Source organism: Panthera leo, chromosome B4 (assembly GCF_018350215.1).
Source record: "Panthera leo isolate Ple1 chromosome B4, P.leo_Ple1_pat1.1, whole genome shotgun sequence".
Lineage (NCBI taxonomy): Eukaryota > Metazoa > Chordata > Mammalia > Carnivora > Felidae > Panthera > Panthera leo.
In genome coordinates, this window is record NC_056685.1 from 114,492,734 (window position 1) to 114,520,507 (window position 27,774).

The window sequence follows — 27,774 nt, forward strand, 5'->3', positions numbered from 1 at the left end:
AGCCTGGAGCCTGCTTCCGATTCTGTGTCTCCCTCTCTCTCTGCCCCTCCCCCGTTCATGCTCTGTCTCTCTCTGTCTCAAAAATAAATAAACATTAAAAAAAATTAAAAAAAAAAAAAAGAAATTATCGGGTCTTGGTTTGGGACGTGCTAAACTGGGGGTACCCATGAGACATCTGAAAGGCAGTGCTGAGTGACCCGCCTGGGAGTTCAGGAAGGAGGTCCGTCAGGACTAGAGTCATAAGTTCTACCAATTACACTCTACCCTCTTAGAGTCACTGAAGACACTCACATGCAACTTTGGAAAACAATGACTGTATCCAAAATACTGGAACAGTATTAAAGAAAGTCAAGTTTAAAAATTTACCCATATCCTGCCACCCGAAAAAAAGCTGCTTTCATTTCTCTACATTTCCTTCTGTTTTTGCCCACAGGCATATACATAATGTTATAATGTTGTAACCATAGCATAGATACAATTTCACATTCTACTTTTTTCTCACTTAAAACGATCCCATAAATATTTTCCTAAGAGGCCCTCCCATATGTGTTTCTTGGGGATTAAAAAAGCCAACAAAATGCTGGGATCTCTGGGAAACAGTTCAGAAACAAAAGCCGAAAATCTTTCTTTGCTACAAAATTTGGTGCCCCTGCAGTTGGCATTGTGCTTACTGTAATTTTCGTGAACAATGACTGTCTGTGGAGGTGACTTTGAGCTGGGAGCTGAATGATGAGAGCTGGCCACACACCCATTCTGGCGAAGGGCATCCCAGGAAGAGGGAACAGCATGTGCTAGGAGGCAACAGGAAAGTACATGCAGGAAGGTTGCTGGCAGATTCATTTCAACTGGCAATTAAATAGAAATTTATCTTTGTAAAAACCTTAAAATCTTTTAGTTTAAACTGCAGAACAGTGGGTACATCCTTGGTCTGGGATTCTCCGCAGAGGAATAAGAAGCCAAATGGAATAACCTAGAACATAGTGAACCCTAGTAGATATAGTGGTTCTTAAAGGTTCTCTGGGCCTCAGACTACACACAAACTCTACATGAATCTGATTTGTTCATTCATCCCAGTCCCTGAGCCAGGACTGGAGTCCAGTTCCTTTATTTTATAGAAAAGGCCGAGGGCCCAAAGATGGTAAATGATTTGGCCAAATTATTCAGCCACTTTATACAGTTTTAACTAGGGTTGAATTAGCTCTGCCCTCTACTTGTTAGACTCTAAAAAACAAAACACGATTCCATCCACACCACTCTATTGTTGACAAAGTCATTTGTTAGCTTGGAAATGCCTCCCTCCCCCCGCCACCCCCCCCCCCCCCCCCCCCCCCCCCGCCCCTACTTCCTGGCTCACCTGCCTATCATTTGCATAGTTACTTACTCAAAAGCAGGAAAATTATTGAGAGAATCATTCCTGCCTGACTCCTGCCTGTCCGGGAAGGCAGGAAGCTGGTTTACGCTTCCTCCTAGGGCCAGCAGGGGGGACACCAGGCAAGGTTTGTGAGCCGGCCTCCCCCACGCCTCCTCCCCCTTCCTCGCCCAACTTCCCCTTAGCCCCTGCTTCAACTGAAAGTGGCCATTGACCTTTCAAGCTTTTGAGCAGTGATGCAATAGAATAGTATTTCAAAGAAAAATGGTTATCGAAATTTGGGATCCGGTTTTCCCGTGAGTGCTAATGGTTTTTTAAAAGTAGGTCACACTTTGGAGGCGGGCATGCAGGCGAGGAGCTGAGTTCCAACGGAGTCCAGGTGGCCTTCAATCGGGTGGGAGGAGGTGAGGGTCTCCGGGCAGGGGAGTGACAAGATCTTTCCGAATTTCCAGTCCCTGGGCGCTAGCCCTGCGGGAGAAATCGCCAAGACGAGAGCTCTCGGGACTGCAAGGCACCTAGGCCGGCGGTCCAGCACGACCCGGGAGCGTAGGTAAGGGCGCCCCTTCAGCAGTCAGAGCAGGTGAGCGGGGTCTGCCAGCGGAAGGAGACAGTGGGGCCGTGTAGACTACGAACAGAGGAAGGAGGGGAAGGGGGAGGAGGGGAGGAGGAGCCCGACTGGTCTGCTGCCGGAGACTTGAGAGCAGGAGCGCCTGGGGGAGGAGACTGAGAGCCGCTAGCGCCGCTTAAGGAGGCACCGCTCTCAGCTCGCTGGCTGCCTTCTAGGACCTGGGCGAGGGCACAGCCTTCGGTCCGCTCCCTCCGGCTCTCGGTGGGGAGCGCGGGGGCCTGGATCGGGGCCTCTCCCACCCCCACTAATGTGCCGTAGAGCGAGAGGGGCCGTTTTCGGGGACCCCCAGCCTCTCCCGCATCCCTTTCACAAAATGTGCAGTTGGGAGGGTCACGTCGAGAAGGCGCGGAGCGGGTGGGAAAGACAGAGACCCGCGGCTGGGCGAGGATATCGCTTGGTCCTCAGACCCCCGCGCACAGCTGACACGGTGGGGGTCAGGCTCCGGCCGCCGAAGCGGGGACGGCGGTGGTGGTGGGGCTTGTGCGCGCCTCGGAGCACTCGGAGCTGTGCGGTCAGAGGCGGGCGGACTCCTGGCCAGCCGCGCCGCCCAGCACCGCAACGAGCGCTATGAGCCCGCCTTCCCTGAAGCCTGCGCATTAGCGCCGGAGCCTCTTTAAAGCAGGAGCGGGGGCCGCGGTCACGTGAGACGGATTCCTGGAAAGTTCCTGGAAAGCGGCCTCCGCAGCAGCCGGGAGGGGCGCCCTGAGAGCGCGGACAGGGGAGGGAGGCGGGGAGCTAGGGAGGCGCGCGGGGCTGGGAAGTCGCGCGCACACCCGGCTCCGGGGACAGACGTTTAACTCTTGCCATGTCTGGCCGCCGCCACCGCGGCTCACGGGCCTTGGGCTTCCCTTGAAGCATGAACCTCCTCGCCCGCCGCAACCGGCGCTGCGCGGGCCGCGGACAGTGCGCCCCCGGGCCCGGTGCGCACAGCCTCAGGATCCCCTGCGCCCGCAACCCGGGCGCCGGAGGAGCTCGGTCGGGGGTTGGCGGCAGGTACTGGTCCCGGGAGCCCGAAGGCTCCTCCCCATGGAGGGTCGCCGGGGAGGGCATGGGGCGCGGCTGCGAGCGCCGGGCGGCCTTGGCTTCCGCAGTTCAGAGCGGCCAGGGAGAGAGTCCGAGCTTCGGCTCTGCCCCGCGGCCGGGCGCTACTGCCTGCTTTCTTCGGCTCCTTCTAGGCGTCGGGAAGTCTCCGGAGTTTACTCCCCCGCCCCAAACAGCCATCCAAATTAATAATCCTAATAACCTGATCCGCCGCTCCTCCCCACCCGCCTGCCTCCCGCCCTAGTTCCTTCCTCCTCCCTCTCTTCTTCCCACCTCCTTGGTCGCAGCCGGAGGGAAAGCCAGCAGCTGCCCAGGGTGGGGGATTTCAGAGCTCGGGGGTTCCAAGCGAAGATCCCCCGGGCTTTTGTTTGCCCTCTGCGCAGAGAACTCTGGCTAGTGCGGAGCGCATCCCCAGGCATCTCGTTCCCAAATTAAAAGTCAACTGGGGAAACTCGGGCAGAAACCCCTCCTCTCCCTGGCCCCTCCCGACTCCCCCGCCCCATGTCCGCTGGGGAGGCTGCCTGGTGTGGACGCTGCGGCCGAGGCCGAGGTAAGGGCTCGGCGTTCGTTGTCTTGCACGTCCAGCGGCGCTCGCAGCCGCCCGTTCTGCCCCGGCCCGGGTCTCGGCTCCGGGCTCCGAGCCCCCGCGAGGGCTGCGCGCTTGGGCCGATTCCTCGACAGCGCCCGCGGCGGCTGCAGCAGCCGCCGCCGCCCGGCCACTAGAGGGGCAGCCACGGAGCCCGGGGAGCCCCCCAACTCTACCCCAAGCGGGCGCTGGGGAGCGGGCAGAGAGGAGCCAGGCAGCCTCCGGGCGGGGGTGCGGCAGCTCGCGCACCTTGGCGCCCCGGGCTGGCGGCTCAGGGTGCTTCGTCCCGGGGCCCCTGGGCTGTGCGGAGTGTGAGATAGAGGGGTGCCAATTTGGGGATATCTCCTGTTCTTTCCTTTGCGATTTTTCTGTCTGTCCTTGACTAGGGCCTATTTACCACCATACCCGCAGGTGACTCGTCTTTGCTAGTCTGCGATTTCAGCTAGTAGCCCTGGGCGGGAAGACACCCTGTTCCCCACCCTTATCCTGTCCCTCCCCCCTCCCCCTCTGCAACTCCGGCGTCTTGGATCGCTGCTCTCTCTTTTATCCTCCTTTCTCTACAGCTGGGCCGGGGCAGTCACTGCATGCTTGGGGTTAAATGGTGCGGGAGGATAGACGCGGAGGAGTCCCCGGGATTTTCCACGTCTGTCTTCCCACCCACAGTCCCAGACGCAGGGGTCCAATTTGGACCGACCCAACCCCATACTTTCTTTTTTGCAGGCAAACTGTGGGTGACCGCGCCTGCGGGGGACTTTGCCGTCCGTCCACTGGGACCTGGGGAGGAAACGCCAGAAGCCTCCCATCCCCTCCCCCTCCACCAATTCGGATACCCCGCAGAGACTTGCTTTGGGGTTCTCACTGATTTCCAAGAAGGACGCGTGCCCCTCTCTGATCCCAGCGCGGGCGGCCACCTGTCTTTGCCGCGGTGACCCCTCTCCCATGACCCTGCGGTGTCTCGAGTCCTCCGGGAATGGCGCGGAAGGGACGCAGAGCCAGTGGGGGACCGCGGGGTCCGCGGAAGAGCCGTCCCCGGAGGCGGCGCGTCTGGCGAAGGCCCTACGGGAGCTCAGTCAAACAGGTAGGGAGCCGACCAGCCGCGACGCGCGCGAGAAGGGTCGCTTCCCCAAAGACGCGGTTGGGGGCTTTGCTGACGCGGAGCGCGGCTAGGAAGCGGGGCCGCGGTGCAGAGCGCAGAATGGGATTGAACTGCAGCCCCTCGCCTCCCGTCCCCGCCTCAGGGCGGGGGCCCGCGGAGAGGATGTCCGCACGGCCCTGGATCCTTGGGAATGCGAAAGAAAAGTGGTTCTCGGGGGACCCAGAGGCCTAGGGTGGGCAGAACGCGAGAAGGGCTGCTTGGAAATAGCCTCTCAGGGAGCTGGAGCCTTCAGCTGTTTGCCGCAGCTGCTCAGGGGTCGGTACACGGGCTTGAACCCTAGCGGGAGAAAGAGCCAGGCGCCTCCCTTTCCGCGGGGAACGAGGGCGGCCAGTGGGCGCTGCGCTGCCCGCAGTTTCAGCCGCATCCGGCTTCCGAGCCGAGCCGCCGCTGCAGCCCGGGACCTTGGCGGCCAAGTTCCAAGGACTGATTGCCGCGCGGGCGGTTGCAGCAGGGCCGGGAGGAAGGCGGCCAGCGAAGCCCCTTGCAGAGCGCGGCCTTGAGGGGCTGCGCGCCCAGGGTTATTGCTTGGTTCAAGCGCAGTCCTGCGCTTTGCGTGGCCCGCCGTTGTCTCTCGGCGTCTGAAAGAAGAGAAGATTGAAAAAAAAAAAAAAAATCTGGCAAACCACGCAAGCTTTCAAAATCTGAATCCCAAAAGCTTACGTTTGGGGCAAAATTGAAGTTTTGGTAGCACTAGAGAGAGGGAAAAGTCACTTGCGGTTCGGTCTTTGAGTGTGGACCACCGACTTTCCCTCAGCGGGGCGGACCGGCAGATTGCAGGTACCCGAGCAATATGGGGGGTGGGGTGGAAGAGCGCATTGTTCAGACTTCTTATGCAGAATGGCTCGAAGTGGTTTTTGAAAACGAGATGGGCCCCGGGATGGTGCAGGCAGATGAAATGGAGAACGCTGGGGAGACGGAAGGTTGTGATGGGATTTGGATTAGGGCAAAGTCCAAAGGAGGTGCGGATTGTAAACTTGAATTACTTCTTATCAGTTGGGGTTTCCCTCATTTCTCAGTGGCTGATATGGTAGTTGTAACCAAAGCAACAAACAGAAGCTGTTGTAGTAGAACCGCGCTTCAAAAACAAGGAAATAGCAGTACTTTCCAAGGTCTCTGAACAGAGTTTCTGCCATGAATGGATTTGGGGAGGGAGGGAGAGGGTGGTCGCGAGTCTTCCAAGAAGTTTTGGGATTACAAAACTGCTGGGATTCCAGGAGTTGGGGTTTCCACCTTTGTAAGGGCACGCCTTTTATTTCTAACTTCCGAGTTATTTCTAATTTACTTTGATTTCACTTGAACGGTGCTAGAAGCATCATGCTTTCTCAGCCAGTGTGTCCTATGGCAAAATTCTGTGTCCTTCGGAGAAAATCTCAAGAGAGTTTAAAGGGCTACCGAATGTTACTTTTTAAAGAAGAAAACTGGCTCACAGTTTGTGTTCATAAAACGGACCCACATTTTCATTAGATGTCTACCTAAAATATTTATGGTAGTCTCTGGTAAACTGTCACGCACTTCTCTTTAGAGCTAGAAAAATTGTTGCCAAGTATTTGCCCTATTTAAGAAATTCTGTATAATAACTATTTTACTCTCTCTTCTTTTTCTTCTTGAACGGAAACCCCAGGTTGGTACTGGGGAAGTATGACTGTTAATGAAGCCAAAGAGAAATTAAAAGAGGCACCAGAAGGAACTTTCTTGATTAGAGATAGCTCGCACTCAGACTACCTACTAACAATATCTGTTAAAACATCAGCTGGACCAACTAATCTGCGAATCGAATACCAAGATGGGAAATTCAGGTTGGACTCTATCATATGTGTCAAATCCAAGCTTAAACAGTTTGACAGTGTGGTTCATCTGATCGACTACTACGTTCAGATGTGCAAGGATAAGCGGACAGGCCCAGAAGCGCCCCGGAACGGCACCGTTCACCTTTATCTGACCAAACCGCTCTACACATCAGCCCCGCCTCTGCAGCATCTCTGTAGACTCACCATTAACAAATGCACCGGCACCATCTGGGGACTGCCTTTACCAACAAGACTAAAAGATTACTTGGAAGAATATAAATTCCAGGTATAAGTGTTTCTCTTTTTCTAAACATGCCTCCTATAGAGTATCTCCGAATGCAGCTATGTATTAAAAAAAAAAAAAAAAAAAAAAGAACCAAAACTTGAGTCACTACTCTGGATAACTACTCGGAATTCTAAAAACAGCTGAAGTCCATCTAACTTAAACGTGTGAGGAGGTAGCTAGGTATTTAAAGTTTCCCCAAATGTCTTCACCTGAGTAATGCTTCCTTTCCCTAAGGCTGACCAAGACCAGCTGATCCTTTTAAGGTAAAAATAAAATGTCCTGAGTAGAGGCTGAAGGAACATTTTATCAGAATGCCTTGCCTTCCCAGGGTTCCTGTTTGCTAGGTAGAAGGCCCAGACCCTGGCGGTAGAGCGAGAACTCTGCGCAGGAGCACTGAAGAAGTCGAAGGAAAAAACTGACGCAGGCTTAGCTTTAATTTTACGTGCCTGGTGATCAGAGTCTACTTTAGGACGTTTTCTGTTTTTGCGTTCTTGATGTACCTAGGAGTTTTGTTAAACAGATCCTGCTTGTGAGTATTTATCCTCCTTTTTATGCAATTAACCAAATCAACCAAAAAAGTGACCATGAAATCCTGTATTTGACTTTTTACTACATGTATGAACTCTCTCATGTGAATGAGTACTGTAGTAATCCATTTTAAGGGAGCCTTATTTCAGAAATATTTCCAACTGGTGCAAACGGAAAAGACTTTGTCTTTTCCTTTAAGGCTAAAGACAAGAATGTGCTATACAGGTGCAACTCAATCCCTGTTAATAAAACCATGTAGATACAGACATTTTATCCTTTGAAGTAGCCGTATCCCAACCTGTTGCCATTGACTTTTGGGAAACGGCTTTAGAAATTTCCAAGCTGTCCTTGAATTGTCTGACCACGGACATCAGCACTTGGTCTCTCCCTTCTACCATGTAGAATACTTCGACTTAATTTTCTTCCAGAGATAGGGGGATACTTGCCTGTTTTTCAAAGTGTTTATTTACTGCTGTTACTATTTGATTAGAATGTATTAAATAAAAATACTTGACTTTTACAAGTTGCACTTGTTACTTTGAATTGTAGGGAACATACTCGTTCCTGGTACTAGCCAGGTGTCGTAAAAACGTCTGTCATGTGACATCAACCAACCACTCAGCAAGAGGTAGCACGTGACTTACCCTTCCCTAAAGTTATGGGACGCATTTGCCCTTTGCATTTGGCAGGCGTGGCTTAGAAAGTACAAGTGCCTTCAAGCGGCCTGGTTTTTTACCGATTGAATAAGCTAACACTAACGCCCTGTGTGTTTCCCCAAAAAATGGCTTAGAAACTACAAAAACTGTGACGTATCCTGGCCTTTTATGGGTTGATAGGCATAACACACAATAAAAAATCAAAGTTTTATGGCTATTTACTTTTTGCCACCACCTCATGACCGTTGCAGATGTAGAGCCCAGACAGTATTCTTTTGGCCGTCTCTAAAAAAAAAAAAATGTCCTGCTTGGTTACATTCTTCGGCGTGTCACTGGCAAAGTGAGTGTCGCATGTCTTGTGTGCCCCAAGTGAATTGTAAAACTCAGTTATAAATCATAGTAAAACCCGCATATCCCTCGTCATGAAAATATTCGTATTTTCATGAAGCTCTTGAAAAACGGTTTTGGGCCTAGAAGGACAATATAACCATGCACAGCCAAACAGCAAAGATGGCTAGGTGTGCCTTACGAAGAGTTTATTTGTAGCCTAAAATTTAGAGAAGAGCTCTACTTTTAGGGGCTGGTCTAGATGTGGACTTTTTCATTAGGATGTTTAGATTCTGCACTTTATTTCCGGCCCCCTCCCCCCCCCACTAAACGGTTAGTGTGGGGTATTTGGCTTTTCTGGCAAAACTTCCACATGATCAATGTCCGGGGCTTTGGACTTTCTATAAGGTCTTTTGCATTCTTGTTCCCATTGGTTCAAACTCTCTGATGCCTCTTGATGTTGAGAGTTGGACAGGACTGCTGGGGTATGAACGAGCACACGGAATTGTGGAAAGTTCTTGGCGTTACTACTAGCAGGTGACTGACTATGAGAACACCAGAGGCTAGCCAAGATCTCTAGAGTGTGCCATGGAACGATTACCTTACATTTCAGTCTTCCCTATTCCAAGTAAGTTGATAAGCATCAGGAGATAGTCCTTTTTTTAGTGGGGGCAGGTGTGTGTGTGTGTGGTGGTTCGCTGTGGGTTTTTTTTTTTAACATCATTTATTTAGTTCTTGCTCAGCTCTTTACATGCATTATCTCATTTAATCTTGACACCGACCGTATGAGCAAAGTTCAGTGATTGCAGGAGGTCCGACTTACAATTTGTGAGTGAGGAGGCATTCCAGGAATATCCTAGCGCTTTGTATTCCTGGAGAGGAATTATGAAGAGCAAAGTGCTGCTATTTCTACATTGATCCAGACAAACAAGTTACGACAGGCTATAAAAGGAACCCTCAGCCTTTTCACTGCTGCCCCAACTGGAAAAGTACAGGTACCTTAATTAATGTCCTCTGTGGGATTCGAATCACCTTGGCCCAGTAGTTTTTTCCTGGTGTAGGGGTAAGTGAGGAAGGGGTTAACTTAAAAAAAATTTTTAATGTTTGTTTATTTTTGAGAGACACAGAGAGACAGAGCATGAGCAGGTGAGGGGCAGAGAAAGAGTAAGACACAAGACCCGAAGCAGGCTCGACGCTCTGAGCTGTCAGCACAGAGCCCCACTCAGGGCTTGAACCCACAGACTGTGAGGTCGTGACCTGAGCTGAAGTCGGACACTTAACCGACTGAGCCACCCAGGTGCCTCTTAGATTTTTTTAAAGTTTTACTTATTTTGCGAGAGAGCGAGAGCATGAATGGGAGAGGGAGAGAATCCCAAGCAGACTCCGTGCTGTCAGCATGAAGCCCGATTTGGGGCTAGAACTCACGAATCAAACCTTGAGATCATGACCTGAGTGGAAATCAAGAGTTGGATGCTTAATTGACTGAGCTACCCAGGTGCCCCGAGGGTTAGCTATTTTGCTTGGTTGTGGGCAAATGATGCCAGTTACCAATTACTGGTAGCCCCATTTTATAGATGGGCAAACGGAAAAGGTGAAGGTACACTTGACTAAGTTATCCTCAATGGAGCCAGGAAAAAAGCTGGTATTCTCTCCCTATGGAGGCACTTTGGGCCTTTAGTGAGGGTCTGTACTATTGTTTTTACTGTTGAAGAACAGAGTACACGAACTTCTAGATCTCCATGGATTTAAGATATTTTGATGTGAGTTTCCACTCTGAGCAGATTTGAGGCAGAGGGGTTTTTATTCCATTGTAGTGGGCGCTAGGGACTGCTTTTTAGGGACTTGGGTTTTAGTTTTTAGAGCTTTGAACGGTGGAGAAAAAGTTCAACTTAGGAGCTGAGAGTTCTTTTTTGGCATGTCAGTAAGAAAGTCTTGACTTCATAGTAATTATGTAATCCAAATAGGTAACAGAATGGGACAGTTGTTTGGAGTGTTTATTTTCTTGGGAAGGATTTTTTTTTTTCTGCTTTTAGAAAATTGTACCCTGGTAGGCGGGTAGGAGACAGAGACGTCATGAAGTAATCCAAGGGATGGAATGTCCTGAGACCAGGCCGTGCCCTTCTCGGTTGTCGGTTTTAGGCACAGGGTAGTGGGGGTTGAGTGGCTGTGGTTCCATGTAACAGCTGGGCTGAGGCCTGTCTTGCCTCTGTGGTCATTGTCTCAGTTCTGTGTTTTGGAGCAAAAAAGGGTTATCGTTCATCCTAGACCTTTCATTTACTAAGAGGCCTGTAACTTCTCCCGATGGTTTATTTCCTAGAATTTTGAAACGTGAAATCACCGTTCAGATCGCAGAGTTTAGTTCCGGCATTTCACTGAAGAGAATTTTCAGACCCAGGGAGGTCAACAGATCTGAGCGTACCTGTGCGTGCGTGGGCACACACGCAGTTCAGCAATCGACGGTGGACTTGGTATTCGTGCCCGGATAGGCTGGCCTTGGGCTCAGTGTTCATAAAAGCTGTACCTTTCCACCCCGCGTGTGTAAGCCCTACAGTGCTTTTAACATCACGTTCTTCTTCCTCTGAAAATTTGGAGAGCAGGCCTTTGGAATGCATGCGGTGTAATAACCAGTTCTCGGCTCTTTCCACCCCACCCTGGAGAATCCACCCTTGCTGGTTTTCGTGACGTCTCAATCCACGTTAGAGTTGTGTGTTAACTTTAACTCCTCAACGCTTCTAATCTATTTGCTGTTTGAAGATCGAAAACCTGCCATCCATGTTGTTTTATGATCTCATTTCTGCCTCTGCCAGATGTGACTCACACACAGTCGTGGGTGCCCGGGTCACTGCCCACCCTCCTGTCCTCACCAGTGGAGCCCATTCTTTCTTTTGTCCGCTCATGGGCATAATGGCACAGTTAATTCCTGCCTTACTTTCTGCCCTGTGTGCCATAAATTTGCCCTTTTAGCTCATTTGACACAGCCCTGCCCAGCCTTATTTACTCCAGTGAAAGAGGGTAATTATATTCTCCTTGAGTTGGGTAATTTCGAATACCTGGAGATTAAATCTGTCTCCAGTCTCTCTCTGATTCCTTTCAGGTTGTGAAACAGGTAGCCAGCCCTAAATGCACACTTGTTACGTGCATGTGTTTGTTATTATTTTCTTAATGTCAAATCCTGGAGGCTCCTTTACTGTTACATTGCACTTCATTTGAACGGAGTGGGAGTGCCTTCCATCCCTCCCTTCTCGTCTCCTTGAGAATGAGTCTGTGATAGTTGTGTTTCTTTCCTCCTGCGGAGGCATATTTTTTCTTGTATTCTCACTCACCTTCACATAGTTTTGATTTTTCTAATGTTTCCTCTGTGTGGCTTGAGTTCAGGGTGCTTAACTTTAGTACCGAAATAAAGCAACAGCTGTTGCCACCGTAGCCTCTAAAAGCCCCGGAATCCCGAATGCCTAGACAGTAAGTAAGCTGAAATCACGGAGCAGGGCTAGGGTATTCCTTCAGGAGCTCGGGATCAGACGAAGTGTGGTTACAGAGAATGGGGTTCACATCAAAAGACATTTGCTGAGCCATAAAAAGAAAACCGCTTTTATAGACAAGCCTTCCTCGGAACTGCACCCTCTACTTCCCCTGGAGGTCAGGAGCACATTTTGTGACGTGTTATTCAGGGGGGTGCCGCCTCCCTTACAAACACTGGGAGGGGGAAGGCAATGTGGCCAGTGCCTTCCTCTTCTGTTAAAGCATAAATACCACCCAGGGAACACCTTTCCTACAGCTGAGAGAGTGGGACTTCATCACAGAACTTCATAAAACTTTTCCATGTCGCCCCGGTTTCTAACCATGTTAAGATAAAGTTGTATGTTTTGCTGAACAGTTCTCCCTTATTAGTTTGGTATGTTTTTTCCTGTTGAGATTTGGGTCCAGAAAGCTGCTGTGATCTGTAACTTTCAGGAAAATATTTTCCCTGCTATTTCTACCCAGAGAAGTCCCATTTTCATATCCCCTCTGCCATCTCGATGAACGCGACCCTTCTTAGGTTTCCAACACAGCTGCTTTCTCCCCATTTCTGTTTCCAGGTTGCGGCCGTCAAGTCGATATTCGGTCAGAAAGTGTGTTTGTGTTTTGTGCATTTGATTAGGGTACCTGTCTTCACTCATCTGCAGGAATCCGGGCAGAGAGAAGGGGGATAGTAGAAACCTATGAACATATCGTAGCTAATAGTTTTGACCTTCCTCCCCATTCAATCTCCTTTGCTAGAACCACTGACAGAAAAATTAGTTGCCTCTCTGATCTATTTTCCTTGTCCGTCAGGCAGTGAGGATACTAATAAACAACAGAGTTAACTAAAACGATGGCAGGAATGAGAAAACTAAGAGGGATGGAGAATCCGTGGCCGGCTGAGGGCTCCTGAGAGCCAGTTGTTAAACACAGCCGTGACTTCTTACCCACCGTCTAGTTGCTGGCTTCCGGCTGGGTCAGTTACCGCAGGCCAATCGAGGTTCCTAAGGCAGATGATTCTCGTTCTGATGTAGGGTCAGAAGATAGATAGTAGCCAGACGAGATGTCACAATCTCTCTGTCACTCACTTTGCTTCATCCCCTCATGTAGGCATTTTATCATCTCCCATCATCACAAGAAGGGTGAGTACAGTAAGATATTTTGAGAGAGACTCCATTCACATAAACTTATTACAGTATATGGTTGTAATTGTTCTATGTTACTGCTTATCTCGTACTGTGCCTAATGTATAAATTAAACTTGATCATAGGAATGTATGGATAAGAAAAACCTGGTATATATATGGGGTTTGGTATTACCCGTGTTTCAGGCATCCACTGGCCATCTTGGAAAACATCCCCTGTGGATAAAGGCGGGTGGGGGCGAACCACTATACATAGGGTTTTTTTTTTTGTGAGCTAAATAATTATGAGTAAATCATTGGTAGATGGAACTCAGCCACGGTGGGAATAGTTACACCACAGCAATTGGCAGACACAACAAATTAGGCTTTGCCTGCCCCCCCCCCCCCCCCATGATTGGTTTAACAACAGCACTGATCCAGGTATTACGTCCTCTATAACTGAGACCTCTTGACAGTAAGATCAGCTTATTTGTATCCTCCTTTGTGACAAGTCCAGTGTTTTAGACCAGAGTAGGAATGAACAAATTGAGGACTACATTAAAATCTGTACGCCAATCCTATATTGAACTACACTGCTTTCTGGTGGATGGGCCGGTCTCTTGATGATCTTTTCCTAGTGTCTGCAGATATCTTGTCAGAGTTTCCTAGTAGGGAGCAATAGGACATTCTCAAAGTCCTATGACTAATATTTAAAAATACCTCTTTTAGCTCTAACAGATCAGGGTGTCTTTTTTTGCTCCTAGCTTCGTTCGTTCATTACTTAATTTCCTTCCTCCTTTCTTCCCTCCCTCCCTTCTCACTTGCTTCTCCCTCTCCCCTTTATTCTGCCAACATTTAATGCATGTCTACTGTATTATTCATGAGGAATACAAAAGAGTAAAAAAAAAAAAAAAAAAAAAAACCAGAAAACAAAAAACCTGTTCTTGCAGTACTGAACTCTTATAGCCCAGGGAAGAGATAACTTAGTCAACACTCTTGTACCTTCTAGGCCTTGCCTTGTCATTCCATTTAATCCCTGCAACAAACTGGTAAGGTGTGGATTTCCCCATTTATTGAAAATGAAACTGAGGCTTGGAGAAAGAAAACAGCTTTCCAGTAACAAGGTTTAAACCCAGGGTTTTGGGGGGGCTCTGAAGCTCAGTTCTGTGTCTTAGGATCCCATATAGGAGCTTGAATTCTGTGAACAATGTATAGTAAAATGCTGTGATAAAGGCAATAAGTTACCTGTGGACAAGGTGCCATCAACTTGCCTTGAGGGGTTGGAGAAGGACCTCAGAGGAAGGTGCCTTGTGTCTGCTTATTAAAGGGCAGGAAGGAGTCTTTATTTTATTTTATTTTATTTTTTTTAAAATTTTTTTTAAACGTTTATTTATTTTTGAGACAGAGAGAGACAGAGCATGAACGGGGAGGGTCAGAGAGAGGGAGACACAGAACCTGAAGCAGGCTCCAGGCTCTGAGCTGTCAGCACAGAGCCCAACGCGGGGCTCGAACTCACGGACCGCGAGATCATGACCTGAGCCGAAGTCGGCCGCTTAACCGACTGAGCCACACAGGCGCCCCAGGAAGGAGTCTTTAGACTCCTCGGTGACAGAGGCGTTTCTTTGAGGGATTGGAGAGGAGGGTAGGGGTGAGTTGGGGGTAGATCTTGTAGATCTTAATAGCTTGGGATTTATCTGGAGGGCAAGTGGATAAAAGCTTTTTAAATGGGGGCGTAGCTAAACTAGGTTTGTGTTTTATATCATCCCTCTGGAGCCCCTTTGGAAAATGTCCTGGACAAAGCAAGAGTGGAGAGTTAAGGAGACTAGGCAGGTGTGAGCTGCTAGGCGTGGGGAGAGGAGGAGGCAAGATTGGCAGAAGATGGAGAAGGGGGCAGCCATTGACCCCCTTCCTCCTCTGCAGGCTCACAGTTGCCCTGGAGTCTGGGGCTTTAGGTCCTGCAGGCACATGCTTCCCTTGGAAGGTGGGCTTCCACACTGGCCAGGCGGGGTACGTACTTGGCAGATTCCATCCTCAGGAAAGGAGGAGGTGGTGATGCAGCAGCAGAAACTTGAACTATGACCGTATCCAGCGTGCACGGGTGCAAGAACACCAGCTCGGAGTGGGGGTGGGGGTCCCCGTCCCACACACACCAGGTTTGGCCACTCGCTGCTGACAAAACCCAAAGGCAGAATGAGGAACTTATTTCGGTGAGGTCAAGACAGCAGACTAGTGTCTCAAAGACTGACTCCAAAGTGCTGAAAATATTTCCAGGTTTGTGTAAGGAAACTAGGGGGAGAAGGTCGGTGAGTACAAGCAGGTGGGCAATAAAGGTCAGGCTGAGCCTCATCTTGGGGTCAGTCACGCGGGGTCTTGTTGGCATCAGGGCAGTCCTTGCTGCCTGAGGGGATAGTGGCCGTTCCCATCATGGGCTGCTTTGCCTGAGTCGAGAGATAGTCGGAAAGAATTTAATCAATTGCAAAGTATGGAACGAAGTCAAAATGCAGGTCATTGAAGTCCTCTTTCAGGACTGGGTAAACTTGGGGTCCACTTCTGGTTGTCTGACCTGGGGCCAAACGCTGAATCTCTCAGGGCCTCGGTTATCTCATCTGTACAATGAGAAGCTTGGCGTCTTCATTCTTTTCGATCCCGTCTGATAAAGTACCCCACGTGCACAGATGTGAGCGCCATCTCTCTCCCACTGGGGTGGGAGCGGCCCTAGGAGAGGCAGGCTCCACATTTTTGTGGCGTCTCAGCTTCCACTTAAATTATAGTGTAGATTGTTACCTCTATGCCATAATATATTTTCATTTATTTTGAAAAAATAGTAACTTCCTTTTAACTGTGGACTTTTTCACAGCTGGAGCCAATTGATTCCATTTTTATCCCGGTTAGGAGAATTTTGTGTTTTCACCTGGCTGTGGATCTTTGAGGGCGTCCCTGTAATCAAGGAGTTTGAATGTGGGGTTGTAGATCTTGGTTGTGCTGGAGAAACAGGAATCTGACATGTGTCCTCTATTATCACAATAACTCTGCATGAATTTTCATTACCAAGGACCTGGAGGGCTGGCTTTGCTCCCTGACCAGTGTCATAGATGTGCCCCTAGAAAGTTGCGGGCAACAGATGTGTTTCCACAAGTCCTTTTTCCCACCTACATAGATTATTCTCATTTCTGATTGCTCCTTCATGGACAAGGGAACCACTGAGCTTTGTTTTTCCTTTTCTTTGTCAAGCAATTCATTTAAAAAAAAAAAAAAAGAAGAAGAAGAAATGAAAAAAACCTGCAAAATACTATTGGAATTCTTGGATTCTTTGGTAAAATGAAAAGAATCTTGGAGCATGATGGATACTGCCCCAATCTATCCATCTTGCATCTTTGGATTTTCCTGCATCTGTTTTAAAGTGGGGCGCACCTTTGATCTTGACAGCCTAGGAGGATGGGGGTGTGCAGCTGTCATAGGCAGAGGCACGTCACTGAGCTTAGTAATGGTTGAGAGCTCCCACGAGATCCAGCTCGAAACGACACTTCGTAGGCCGTGGGATTTGTTATGTTCAGGACCTGACAATGAGGTGCCCTTTCTATAACAAACCAACTCTTGGGCTTCCAGAAGACTCGAGAAAGCTAGAGTATTTAGTAATGCCAAGCACTGCTTTTGCCACTTAACAAATATGACCTCATTCAGTGCTCCCGGCAAACCTTTGAAGTCGATTCTGTTTTTATCTCCTTTAGAGAAAAGGAGATTTAGTGACTTAAGAGGGAGAGCTAAGATTTGAACTCAGGCCAGTATGACTCCCGAATCCCTGCTTTTATTCACTCTTGCGTCATTTTTCTCAAGCTTACAAATGCTGTTAAGCTCTGAGGCCTCCACCTAGCATGTACCTCAGTGATGAATGCAAGGCCGTGTGCCTTCTAGTAGCACGTAGTTCATTGCAAGAAGGCTAGGACCCTGTCTCCCCAATTTGTAATTATGGTATTATCGGGTCTTTAATTTCCAAGTAAAACAAGATCTCCCCAAACCCTGAGCACCAGCTGGGGAAGATCGCTTCCATCTGACTGACACCTCTTCTCCCTTCTTCTGTTCTCCTTTAGATGTCTAACCAGGGCAGCCATAACCGCTTGTCTCTTCCCTGCTAGCCTTTCTCATTTCCCTGGAGGTCAAGTATAAGAACAATGTGTCAGTCATAATAAGCTAGGTTATGCTGCGAAACAAGTATCTCCATACTCTCAGTGACTGAAAACAACAACGGTTTATATCTTAACAGATTTCCCTGTCTATACATGTCTGTCATGTGTCACAAGGGGGGCTCTTCTTTAAGTCATTTCAGAACCCAGGCATCCAAAGGAGTCACCTCTTAAAACGTGGCTGAGGTGCTAAGCCAGTGGGAAAGGAGAAACCCAAGGATCTCTCCTTGGCATTTAATTGCCTTGTCACTTCTACTCTCCACTCATTGGCCAGCACTCTGCAAAGGGGTGCCACTCAGACACAAGGAGGCCGGGTGGTCCAGCCCTCCCCTGTGTCCAGGATGGGGAGAAAACCAGAAATACTTAGCAGCAGTAACAACCCCCCACTTATACCATGCCTTATAAAGCTTGCTTCTTTTTTTCTATTTTGGATAATTCGACCTCAGGTAACCTTTATAGGACACACAGAACCTCTCGAATTCCATTCCTCCTTCCCCTTTGTCTTCCAAAACGTTTTCAAGTACTGCAAAATAGCTTTTCTCTTTCCTTCCCTTGAGCCAAAAGGAAACGTCTTCAGTCTTGAAGTGAAATTATACATATTAAACAGCCAAGGCTTCTTCCCTCAAAAGCTTCTGAAATAACCAGAAGTTCCTTCTGATCTTCGTAAATATCTCTCCTGGCTTCCTCAGCCTGCTAAAATTAAACCTGTCTTTTCTCCAATGTCAATATTCAGGATAAATAATGTTCCCATTCGCTTCTTGCTGCTTTGTCCAATTGGCTATATTACGACAGTATTGAACAGTATTATTTCTACTGGTTTTCAGTTAAACACGGAGACATTCAGGCACACTACAGATCAAATGGACTTGTGAGATACATTGGGCACCTTCTTACTAATTTCAATTTGCTTCTGAGGGAAACTGTGTTCTAAACTCCAGACGACCGGTTTGCAAACCTTGTTTCAGAATGCAACCTGTTTCTAGTTTGGATCTTTTTCTGTAGCACATGTATGTATAATAAGAATACTAGAATCAATGGTGTGTTTGAGTGGATAATTATGCTCTGCTGTATTCATGAGTTAATATCTTTGAAAAAATTAGAATCTGTACATGTACTTAATTTAAAACTTTATGAGCACAATTTTTACTTCATTCTCTCTCTCTCTCTCTAGCTCTCTCTCTCTCTCTCTCTCTCTCTCTTTTTTTTTTCCTACATTAATCCAGATCAGAAACTGTGGCATTATGTGGGCACCTGGGTGGCTCAGTCAGTTAAGCAAGACTCTTGATTTCTGCTCAAGTCATGACCTCACAGTTTGTGGGTTTGAGCATCCTCCCTGCAGACCCTCCCCGCCACCACCCCCACCACCCCCCCCCCCCCCCCCCCGCCCCCATCGAGCCCAGCCTCAAGCCCCTCATCAGGTTCCATGCTGATAGTGCAGAGCCCTCTTGGGAATCCCTCTTTTTCTCTCTGCCCCTTCCCCATTCTTGCTCGCTCTCTCTCTCTCTCTCTCTCTCTCTCTCAAACATAAATAAACAACCTGTAGCTTTTTTTTTTTAACGTTTATTTATTTTTGAGACAGAGAGAGACAGAGCATGAACGGGGGAGGGGCAGAGAGAGAGGGAGACACAGAATCGGAAGCAGGCTCCAGGCTCTGAGCCGTCAGCCCAGAGCCCAACGCGGGGCTCGAACTCACGGACCGTGAGATCGTGACCTGAGCTGAAGTCGGACGCTTAACTGACTGAGCCACCCAGGCGCCCCAACAACCTGTAGCTTTATCTTTGATTTCTCCCTCTTTATATTTATCTCTTTCATTTATCCAGTCCTTCATTCACTCAATCCTTCATCAGAGATTTACTGAGCATCTCTTTGTGCTAGGCATGAGGCAAGGTCCAGCACAAAGTTAAAAAACAGTTTCCACCTCAAGGGGATTGCCGGTGGTGGAAAGACAACACACATGGCGGCAACCATAGCACAGTAAAATAATCCCTGTGATGAGGTTTGTGCAATGAGCAGTGGAGACGGAAAAGACACGCCTGGGTCTTCTTGAAGACATCAGGGAAGGCATCCGGGAGGAGGCAGCTTTTGACCTGGCACTGAAAGAATGGGTTGGCCTGAGCTACAGGCAGGGCGCCGGGGTTGCAAGAGTTGGGGGATAAGCCCCAGATGGTGAGCAGAGAACAGAGCACCGAGGGTTTTGCTTGCCTTCCAAAAAAAGTTTGCATTTGCCCCAGGAAGTGAGGGAGCTGTGGAAGACTTTTGCGCTGAAGAACGATAACATCAGATTTACTGGCAATGTGGCTGCTGGTCAGGAGGAGCAGATCTCTAGATCAGGACTTCTTAATCCAAGATTAAGATGCAAGAAATCCCTGGACAGAACGCTTGGGATCTGCGAACTCAGATGTGAAAAATTGTTTTTGTCATTAACCTCTATGTGAAATCAAGCATTTCCTTCAAATATAAATGTAGGCGACAAATCACAATAGAATTAGCAGAAGAGGGGCGCCTGGGTGGCTCAGTCGTTTAAGCATCCAACTCTTGACTTCAGCTCAGGTCATGATCTCAGGATTCCTGAGTTTGAGCCCCACCTTGGGCTCCGTGCTGACAGCGCGGAGCCTGCTTGGGATTCTCTGCCCCTCCCCCACCCTTTCTCTCAAAATAAATAAATAAACTTAAAAAAAATGGAAAAAGAAAGAGAAGACGTGAGTTTGTCACCAATAGAAATCAGGAATTTTTGTTACATAGTATATAGATATCACAGTAAGGTTGTTGCTGCTGTCTCAAAATACCCTTTACATTTTTCACTAAACTGAAAATCCTGTAGCCAGTAGACCCACAGCTACATCTTGTCATTGAACGAATTGATAAAATCTATCCTGTCACATCACCAATAAAACATTTTGGTGTGTGCATTTTAATAGAATTCATCTTTTGTGATCTGCGTATTCCAATTTTTTTTTTAATTTCAAAACAGTATTCCAAGCAGGGGGTCCATGGTCTTTGCTGGGCTGTCAAAAGAGGTCAGAACTCAGATACCAGAGGAAGGGGATTGTGAGCAGGGCGGGCAGCCTGAAGCAGTGGCGGGGAAGAGGGTGAGGAGGAAGAATCTGGGGGAGATTCTAGAGACAGCGGGAACTTGCCGATAGATCTGGGACCTAGGCAGAAGGAGAGATCTGTGTGTACCCTGCTCCCCCATCAAGTTTCTGGCTAGAGCAGAATTCTTCCTGTTCCTTGCCACATCTGTCCTTTCCTTTCCATCACTGATGTTCGACTCTTAAACCTTTATTAATGTCAGACATGTAGCAAGGTTTTGAAAAAATAAAGCAGTATGGAGAGACATAATCAAAGATCACTGTCCCTTGGTTCCCACCCCCCACCCCCACCTGTCAATCCTACATTGTTCTGAACTCTTGTAGTGTTATCTTGTCTAGCTAGATGGCAAATTCTGTTCAGGAAAGTGCCTTGTAATCCCCACTATGTTTTTCATTTTAGGTGTTGAATAAATGACTGATAGATCCCAAAGGCATTTCCTCTCTTGAGGTCACCGTGTACATCAATTATGCCATACTCCAGTTACAGACGTTTTACCAACCGTGACATTCTAGGAAATTGGTCTTTTACTTAAATTCCCATGTTTTCTGTCATTTGTCTTCATATAAAATAACACAGAATGTGCAAATAAAAATTCCATTACTTGGACTTTATGCTTGTTTTTTTGTGAAAGTGAGTTTAGTGTGATGCCGAGTTGAATAATCCTGTGTAATCTCACACCAGAAATTGAGAAGGTGGATTTGAAATTTCCACCCATCCCTCTGCGGGAGGGGGGAGGGGGGCGTGTTACCTGGCTTGGTAGCAGAGGTTAATTTCAGTGTTGTTGCCCATGTCGTAGACTGCAGAGTTGCAGCTGAACACTCGGTTGGCTGGAGGAAATTTTTTGCCGTGCGTCTTGTGAGGTCCAGGAACGTATAGTTTTGTGGTCTGATGTATTTTGATGGTTGCCAGATAAAATTGATGTCTGGCACTTTTTCTAGGAAAAACACATTTAGACGTTTCCAAGTTGATTTGTAGGAACTTAGTGTTATTAGAATTTTGTGGCAGAACTTTTTCTCAAGTGGCAGAAGAAATAAAGGAACTTTAGTTTTGAGGGCTGTTAACAGCACCTTCCATTAGCGCCAAAGCTGAGAAGGTTGACAAAGTAGTGGATTGTTAATATGGATTTATGGCACAAATAAGCAAGTATCTGGACTTGTGAAAGTTACTGATGCAGTAAAATACAGTTTTAGCTACTCACACTAGATTAGCCCCCAAATTTTTAGAAAAAAGCACATTCCCCCCTTATTTTCTATGTAACATTTCTCAACTCAGTAACTAAAGAGATTACTTTGGGGTTAACCTTGAGATTTGTTTGCTGTTTACTGCTGCTGTTTTTTTGGAGGGAGGGAGAGAGAGCAGGGAGAAACAGGCTGCGGAAAAGTTAGCTTCCCAATTTATACATGAAAATCACAGTCCTTTTTTCCCCCCCACATTTGCATTATAAATATCTGAAGAGCAAGTTAAAGATTGTTAGTGAAGACGTGAGAGGTATTGCCCGAGAATACGATGAGTTAACTTTTCTTTAAACTTACTGGCTTCTCCCTTAACACTGAAGATAACAAGTTTTTACTTGTTGGCATTGCTGTTAAGCCTCCAAATACTCTGGGAGCAAAGGGACTTTTTTTTTTTTTAATGCATTATTGAAATATAATTATAGTGGAGGAAAGTTTTATATTTGGAAGACATTTAAGCTACAGACCTTCAAACCCAATTTTTTGAAGACATTTAATAAGCAGGTTAAGGCAGCACCAGAAGAGAGAAACGGTATGGTGAATAAAGGGGGTTAAAACCAAGGCTTCCTACGACAGTCTGGAAACGAATTGATTTTGATTTATGCATACTAGACCAGAAACGAAATAGCCCGGTAGATATTTCTAGGAACCAGTAGAGAGGAGCGTGAAAAAGACGGGGAGCGAGGAGAAGAAAGTGAGTGTGTGTGTGTCTGCGGGAAGAGGAGGAATCTCACTTGGGATAGTTTCCCTTCTTTCTACTCGAGAGCTTTCGAGTTTTCGAACGGAGCTGCCGCAGGGACTGGCTCTAATGTCTGCGACACGTGCACACAAGCTGTGGCCGGGGAAGGGATACTGGCGCCGCTGGGTGATACAGAAACAGTCCTTTGTGCGAGGCCGCGGCCCGCCAGCTCCCCCCCGGACGCGGCTGCGGCTGCCCGGGGCTCCTGCCCGTCCTGCACTGCAGCGTCGGGAGACAGGAGACCTTTAGAAACCGACCGATGTCAACGCGTTTCATGCTGGAAACACGCCAGCGGAGCGGGGAACCCAGAGTCAACGGCTGTGTTTCGCATTTTGCTCTATGTCCAACGGGTTAACATCTGCTCGCGCAGCCCTAGTGATCCTGACATACAGGAGAATGTAGCTTCCTTGGATAGTCTCCTCGAGGAGCATCCGCGCGGATTTTGCTCATGTGGGTTTAATGTCAGCGAGTATTATTAGCTCGTTTTTAATTATTCTAAAAGTAATAACAGGGCTGTTATTACCACGATTAGAAGTCTAATCAGTTCAGAAGCCTATGAAGGGGAAAATAAAATTGCCAGCCTCCTCTCCAGAGGTCACTATTGTTAAAAGCTTCTCTTTTGTTCTTTCAGAATTTTAAAATGCACGAAAAGCGTATGTTTCAATCATTTTTTTTTTTAAAAAGCCCAAATAGGATGTTATGCATTCGGCTATTTAATTTTTTATTTCAGTCTCTGGGATCTCTTCATATCTATACAGCTTTGTATATCCTTATGATAACAAAAAGGTCCACCACATTCTTTTCAACATCTGCACAGTGTCCCGTCCTATGAACGCACCATCACTGATTGCATGGATCTCCTTCTCATGGGCGAAATTTGGGTCGTTTCCAGTTTTCTGCTATTACAGTGATGCAGGAAAAAACCTCCGTGCCAACATCACTATGTGCTTAAGGGGATATATATGAGCGCACTTCTAGCAGTGGAATATTAGGGTGAAAGCATATGTGCATTAACATTTTAATAGATATTTCCAAATCATATTCCAAAAAGGTTGCACCAATTAGATTAATATTTCAGGCTTAAATGAATTACTGCCCTCTAAGTTGTAAGCATAGTTGAGGGTTCTCCTTTAAATGCTGTTAATTTTTAAGCAGCATATGTAGTATTGAGACCAAATGAGCTTGTTCATTTGCTAATTAAATGACCTGGAAGTTAAGTTTCCATTCTAGAAATGATGTCTCTGGAATGTTAAGTGCTCTGCCCTGGGGCCTTTCGAACCAGCCAGAGGCCTGGCCCAGTACCCAGTCTGAGAACCTCAGACCCAGCCTGACCAGAGACACCCAGGACTAGGGAGCAGGCACATGGCTCATGCTCTGACTGTGGCTCCAGTTAAAACGGCAGACTGTCTTTAGAAATCTTAAGTCAGAGTCAGAAAAACATTTCTTTTCTCGGTGTTATCATAATATCAACTTCAATGAGTTCCGTTCAAAAGACACCAATTGAGCACAGCTACGGCACCAAGTTCCTCCTGAAACCAGCCCGTTGTCCCTACTTTCTATCCCCTTATCTCCGGTTTCTCTCTTGTTGCTTTCTCTTTCTGTATTTCTTTCCATACCAACCACTTATCCTCCCGCACCCTCTCGTGTAATACCAGAGGGGTGGCCAGTTCTGTGGACGACACACTGATTTCCTGCAGCCGATAGGTGGTTCTGGAGAGAGAGATGATTTTGTGTGTGCTTCTTACCACAGTGATTTGACTCTGTGTCTCGAATCTGTGCCCCATGGGATCTGCTTATGACTTCAAACGCTTCAAGAGGACCACCTCCACAGAAACACTTCATTTCTTATTTTTATTTAAGGTTTTTATAGTTCAAGCCTGTTACAGATGAAACCAAGATGTAACCAGATACCAAGATACAAGTCACGTTTCAGAAAACTTGTGGTTCCAGTTGCTATGAAGTTGCTGTTTAAACCACCACAGTCGCACCCCCTAGATACCTTTGAGATGATAGCCAGCTCTTGGGGAATTACAGAACTTCAACAGTTTTTTTAATGTCACGAACTACCTGCTCATTTAGAAGACGCAGCCCTTTAAAACGCAGCTCCCTCATACCCTGAAAAGCCATCTTAAACAAAGACACAGTCACATCAGAATAGGATCTAGGTGTCAGCAAAAAGGGAAAACAAACATGCTGGACTAAATTAAAATAACTTTCCCATTTCAGGTCTGACCCTCTGTGGCTTTGTAAGGAGCTGCACTCAACCATATAGAGACTTCTACCTTAAAAATAAAGGAAATAAACCAACAGGCAGAGAAAGCCTGCCTAATTAAAACTCCTAATTTCAAACTCTTAATTTCCAACACACTGGAAGCCAGCAGGAAGAGAGAGGAGGTGAAATGTGTTGTTCCAATGTCGTCCCTAAATAGAATGTTCTTTACAACTGGCAGGAAGCACCTGGGAGATTATTTGCTTTGGAAATTTGGAAATAAATTGTTTTTGAAATAAGAAGGGAAAAATAAATTGGTTTCTAAGGTCAGATGCTTTTCACATTTTCACATACATACATTTTTATGTTATGAATTCTGAAGGTAATGAATTCAAGTTAATAATGTATTTAAATTTAAGAAGAGATGTAGACACTGTCAAGATAGGAAAATTGAGATAGGGAGTTTTAGCTAAACCCTGAATCTCCCTCTCATTTTGACTAAAATTGACCTTCAGTTTTACAGTACTTTCATTTTTACAGCACTTTACATATTCTGTAAAAAAGCCTAAAAGTGAAACAAAGATATTTCTTAACTACTACGATTTCTACCGTCCAGCTCTTGTAGATTTTTAAGTCCATTAAGACTTTAGAAGATATTCTTTACCAAATCTATCCTTTAATTAGCAGTGAACTAATGGGAGTTGATATGATTTTCCCATTTTTTATTTTCCAGAAGAGGAAATATTCTGGTTCCTTTCATTATTCTTATCTTCTTTTTTAGGTGTAATTCCATTTTTATTTTGTAGTTAACATGAAATTAATTCATTGTAGAGAATTCTGTTGCTCTGATGGCTGATACTATGACTACATATTTGCTCACATTGCTAGAAAGAATGTTACATAAGGGAGTTAGTGGAGGAATATGAGCTGTCGAACACTGGGAGTTAAGGGAAAAGTTAGTACTTGTAGGTCATTCATCTTTGTGTTTTAAATAAAAATGAGAAAAGAATCTCACCGTTATACAACCAGCACCTTAAGCAAATTTTGCTACATTCTGCTAATACGTCAAATTGGATGAGCCAGCCAGAAACACAGGGTACCGATTCTTCTTGTCAGCAATACTTTAAATGGAGAGGTTTACTGAGATTTCATTTATTACCTGGACTTCATTACTTTTGCAAAATATTTGATGGGCATTAAACTTAGATTTACTAGTGTACTTAAAATCTTGTCAAAAGGAAACAAGCACTTTCTGTCGTAGGAATTACTGATTTAAAAGCATTTGCGAGGGGATGGCTATGCTTTGGGGACCTTCCCCCTTACTGAAAATAAAATATGCTCAACCTTTTCTTTCTACAATAGACTCATGTTTTCCTGATGCCCAGTAACTTTAGGAAAACCTCACATATTTTTATTAATTTTTGTGATTTAGTCCTAAAAATGAGTTGCACTCCAGATCGTTTCCTTTTTTTAGCCACCTGATTTATGTATTTCTGCCGACATGGCACAGACCCTGTCACCCTGTCAGCATATTTTCGGCTGAAAGGCCAATTCTTTCTCCCAATTCTTTGTTGTTCTGATTTCAGAATTTCAAGTGGGTTTGTTGTCAGCTTTAATGTACCTTTTGAGAACAAATCGAGTGTCCAGTTTCTTGCATGTGTGTGTGTGTGCTTCTGGGGCTGGAATGCTCTTCCTCGGCCAACTGAAAGCAAAGCCCGGATCCTTCTCCTCTCAGAGACTCAGTCTCGTTTCAGTGGTTTTAAAGTTAGGGAGTTCGTGACCAAAAGGAAAGAAGTGTCCTCATTTTTCTTTTTTAATTTTAAATGACCACCGTCTACAGTCTTGCTGTAGTCTTTGGGAACTTGAAGCGTATCGCGTTCGGTTGGCTTTATGTCTGGTCAATCTAACAGAGTCGATAGTCTCTCGGCATTGAATGTGTGATTACATCGTATTGTCGTCTGTGGGGTTACACAAACAAAATAAGCCGTTTGATTTTATACTCTTTTCTTTTCTTTTTCTGGTTGGGTCTCCCGGCTACTTTCTAATAACAGATAGAGGGCGTAGGCAATTAAGGTCATTTGCCTCTCTCCTGACTTCACCCTCCGCCTCCACTTGTCCAGTTTGCCACGTCCCCACCTTTCCACTTTCACTTCACCCAACACAAAAACCGTTTGTGTGGTTGGACAGTACCTTGCGTAGGAGGGTCCTTGGGACAAATGGTAAACGTATTTGGATTTCTTTCACAGGTAATAGGCTGTGTTTCTTGACTCTTGCTTGTGCCCTGACTCTGCTGTGTGCCAAGTTTTATGCCAAGCCCTTTGCGTGCATTCTTTGATTTTAACAGCATATGTGGTGCATCATCACACAGTCCCTGTTTGGCAGATGAGGAAACCGAGGTTCCGAGTGCTTGAAGTAAAGGGCCATCCCTCTGCTAAGTGGTAGAGTTGGAATTTGGAGCAAGTTTCTCCAATTCGAAGGCGTGGGATCTGCAGCTCTGCTGTGCAGACCGAGTTACTCACTGGGAAGTCAGGGTCACAGCAGAGTCCTGAGGAAGGGCCCCTGGGGGATCTAGACCCATGCGTTTGTTGACTTGGTTGTTCAAAGAAAACCGCAGGTTCTGGGGGCCCCCCTGCCCTGCCCACATACCGCCTGCCAAACATCACTTTTCTTCTTCAGGGCCTCACTCGTCTCATCTGTCAAACAGAAATAATATTATGTTAGGTGGACTGCATAGCTCTCTTTTTATAAAAAGAAAAAAAAAATCACTCTGGACTCACAGGAAACTGTGAAGATGGTACCGAGAGGGACAGAGAGGACCTGTGTCCCCTTCACCCGGTTTCCCCCAGTGATTACATCTTATGTAACTGTAGCACGTGCAGACCAGAAAATTGATGTCTGTATAAATCTGTGCCATTTTATTACCTGTGGGTTAGTGTGACTGTCCCCAAAAGCAGGATATAGAACTTTTCAGTCACCGCCAAGAGCTCCCACTTAGAGTCACCGCCCCCCACACCCCCTTCCTAAGCCCTGACCACTGCTAATTTATTCTCTATGTCTGTAATTTTGTCATTTCAAATCTCTTTGAAACCCACAATTGTGTTCTCATTATGAAATATCTCGATCAGAAAAGCTCAATACTTACATGACCGCTGCTCAGATTTGACAATATGCAGATTTAATAAATGTCATTGTATTTCTTTCACCACTTACAAAAATATCAGATTGATTTTAAAGCTTTGTCCCACTCTCCAATCCTATTGGCCTCTTACCCAGAAATAAACTCTACCCCTGTTACTGTCCACGGTTTTCTCTTTTTGTACGTAACTAGGTGCCTATAA

At 46.7% G+C, this 27,774-nt stretch overlaps 1 protein-coding gene across 5 annotated transcripts; it reads left to right on the forward strand.

Moving 5' to 3' along the window:
- Positions 1-1,731: 1,731 nt before the first annotated feature.
- SOCS2 (suppressor of cytokine signaling 2) lies at positions 1,732-20,826 on the forward strand. 5 transcript variants are annotated; one of them, XM_042947363.1, is made up of 5 exons: positions 1,732-1,919; positions 4,345-4,702; positions 6,402-6,853; positions 17,074-17,138; positions 20,656-20,826. In XM_042947363.1, the coding sequence occupies exons 2-4, from the start codon at positions 4,564-4,566 to the stop codon at positions 17,116-17,118; spliced, it is 636 nt and encodes a 211-aa protein (XP_042803297.1). In that variant the 5' UTR covers positions 1,732-1,919; positions 4,345-4,563; the 3' UTR covers positions 17,119-17,138; positions 20,656-20,826. The 5 variants fall into 5 exon arrangements, with proteins under 5 accessions (XP_042803297.1, XP_042803295.1, XP_042803298.1 ...); XM_042947361.1 differs by lacking the exon at positions 1,732-1,919 and adding an exon at positions 2,466-2,990; XM_042947362.1 differs by lacking the exon at positions 1,732-1,919 and adding an exon at positions 3,055-3,588.
- Positions 20,827-27,774: the final 6,948 nt, after the last annotated feature.

Excerpts from the sequence above, each read along its gene's own strand:
- SOCS2 (XM_042947363.1), top strand. The coding sequence starts at position 4,564 with ATGACCCTGCGGTGTCTCGAGTCCTCCGGGAATGGCGCGGAAGGGACG. Across the intron at positions 4,703-6,401 it reads ACGGGAGCTCAGTCAAACAG|GTTGGTACTGGGGAAGTATG; the intron begins GTAGGGAGCCGA and ends CGGAAACCCCAG. Across the intron at positions 6,854-17,073 it reads TGGAAGAATATAAATTCCAG|ATGTCTAACCAGGGCAGCCA; the intron begins GTATAAGTGTTT and ends GTTCTCCTTTAG.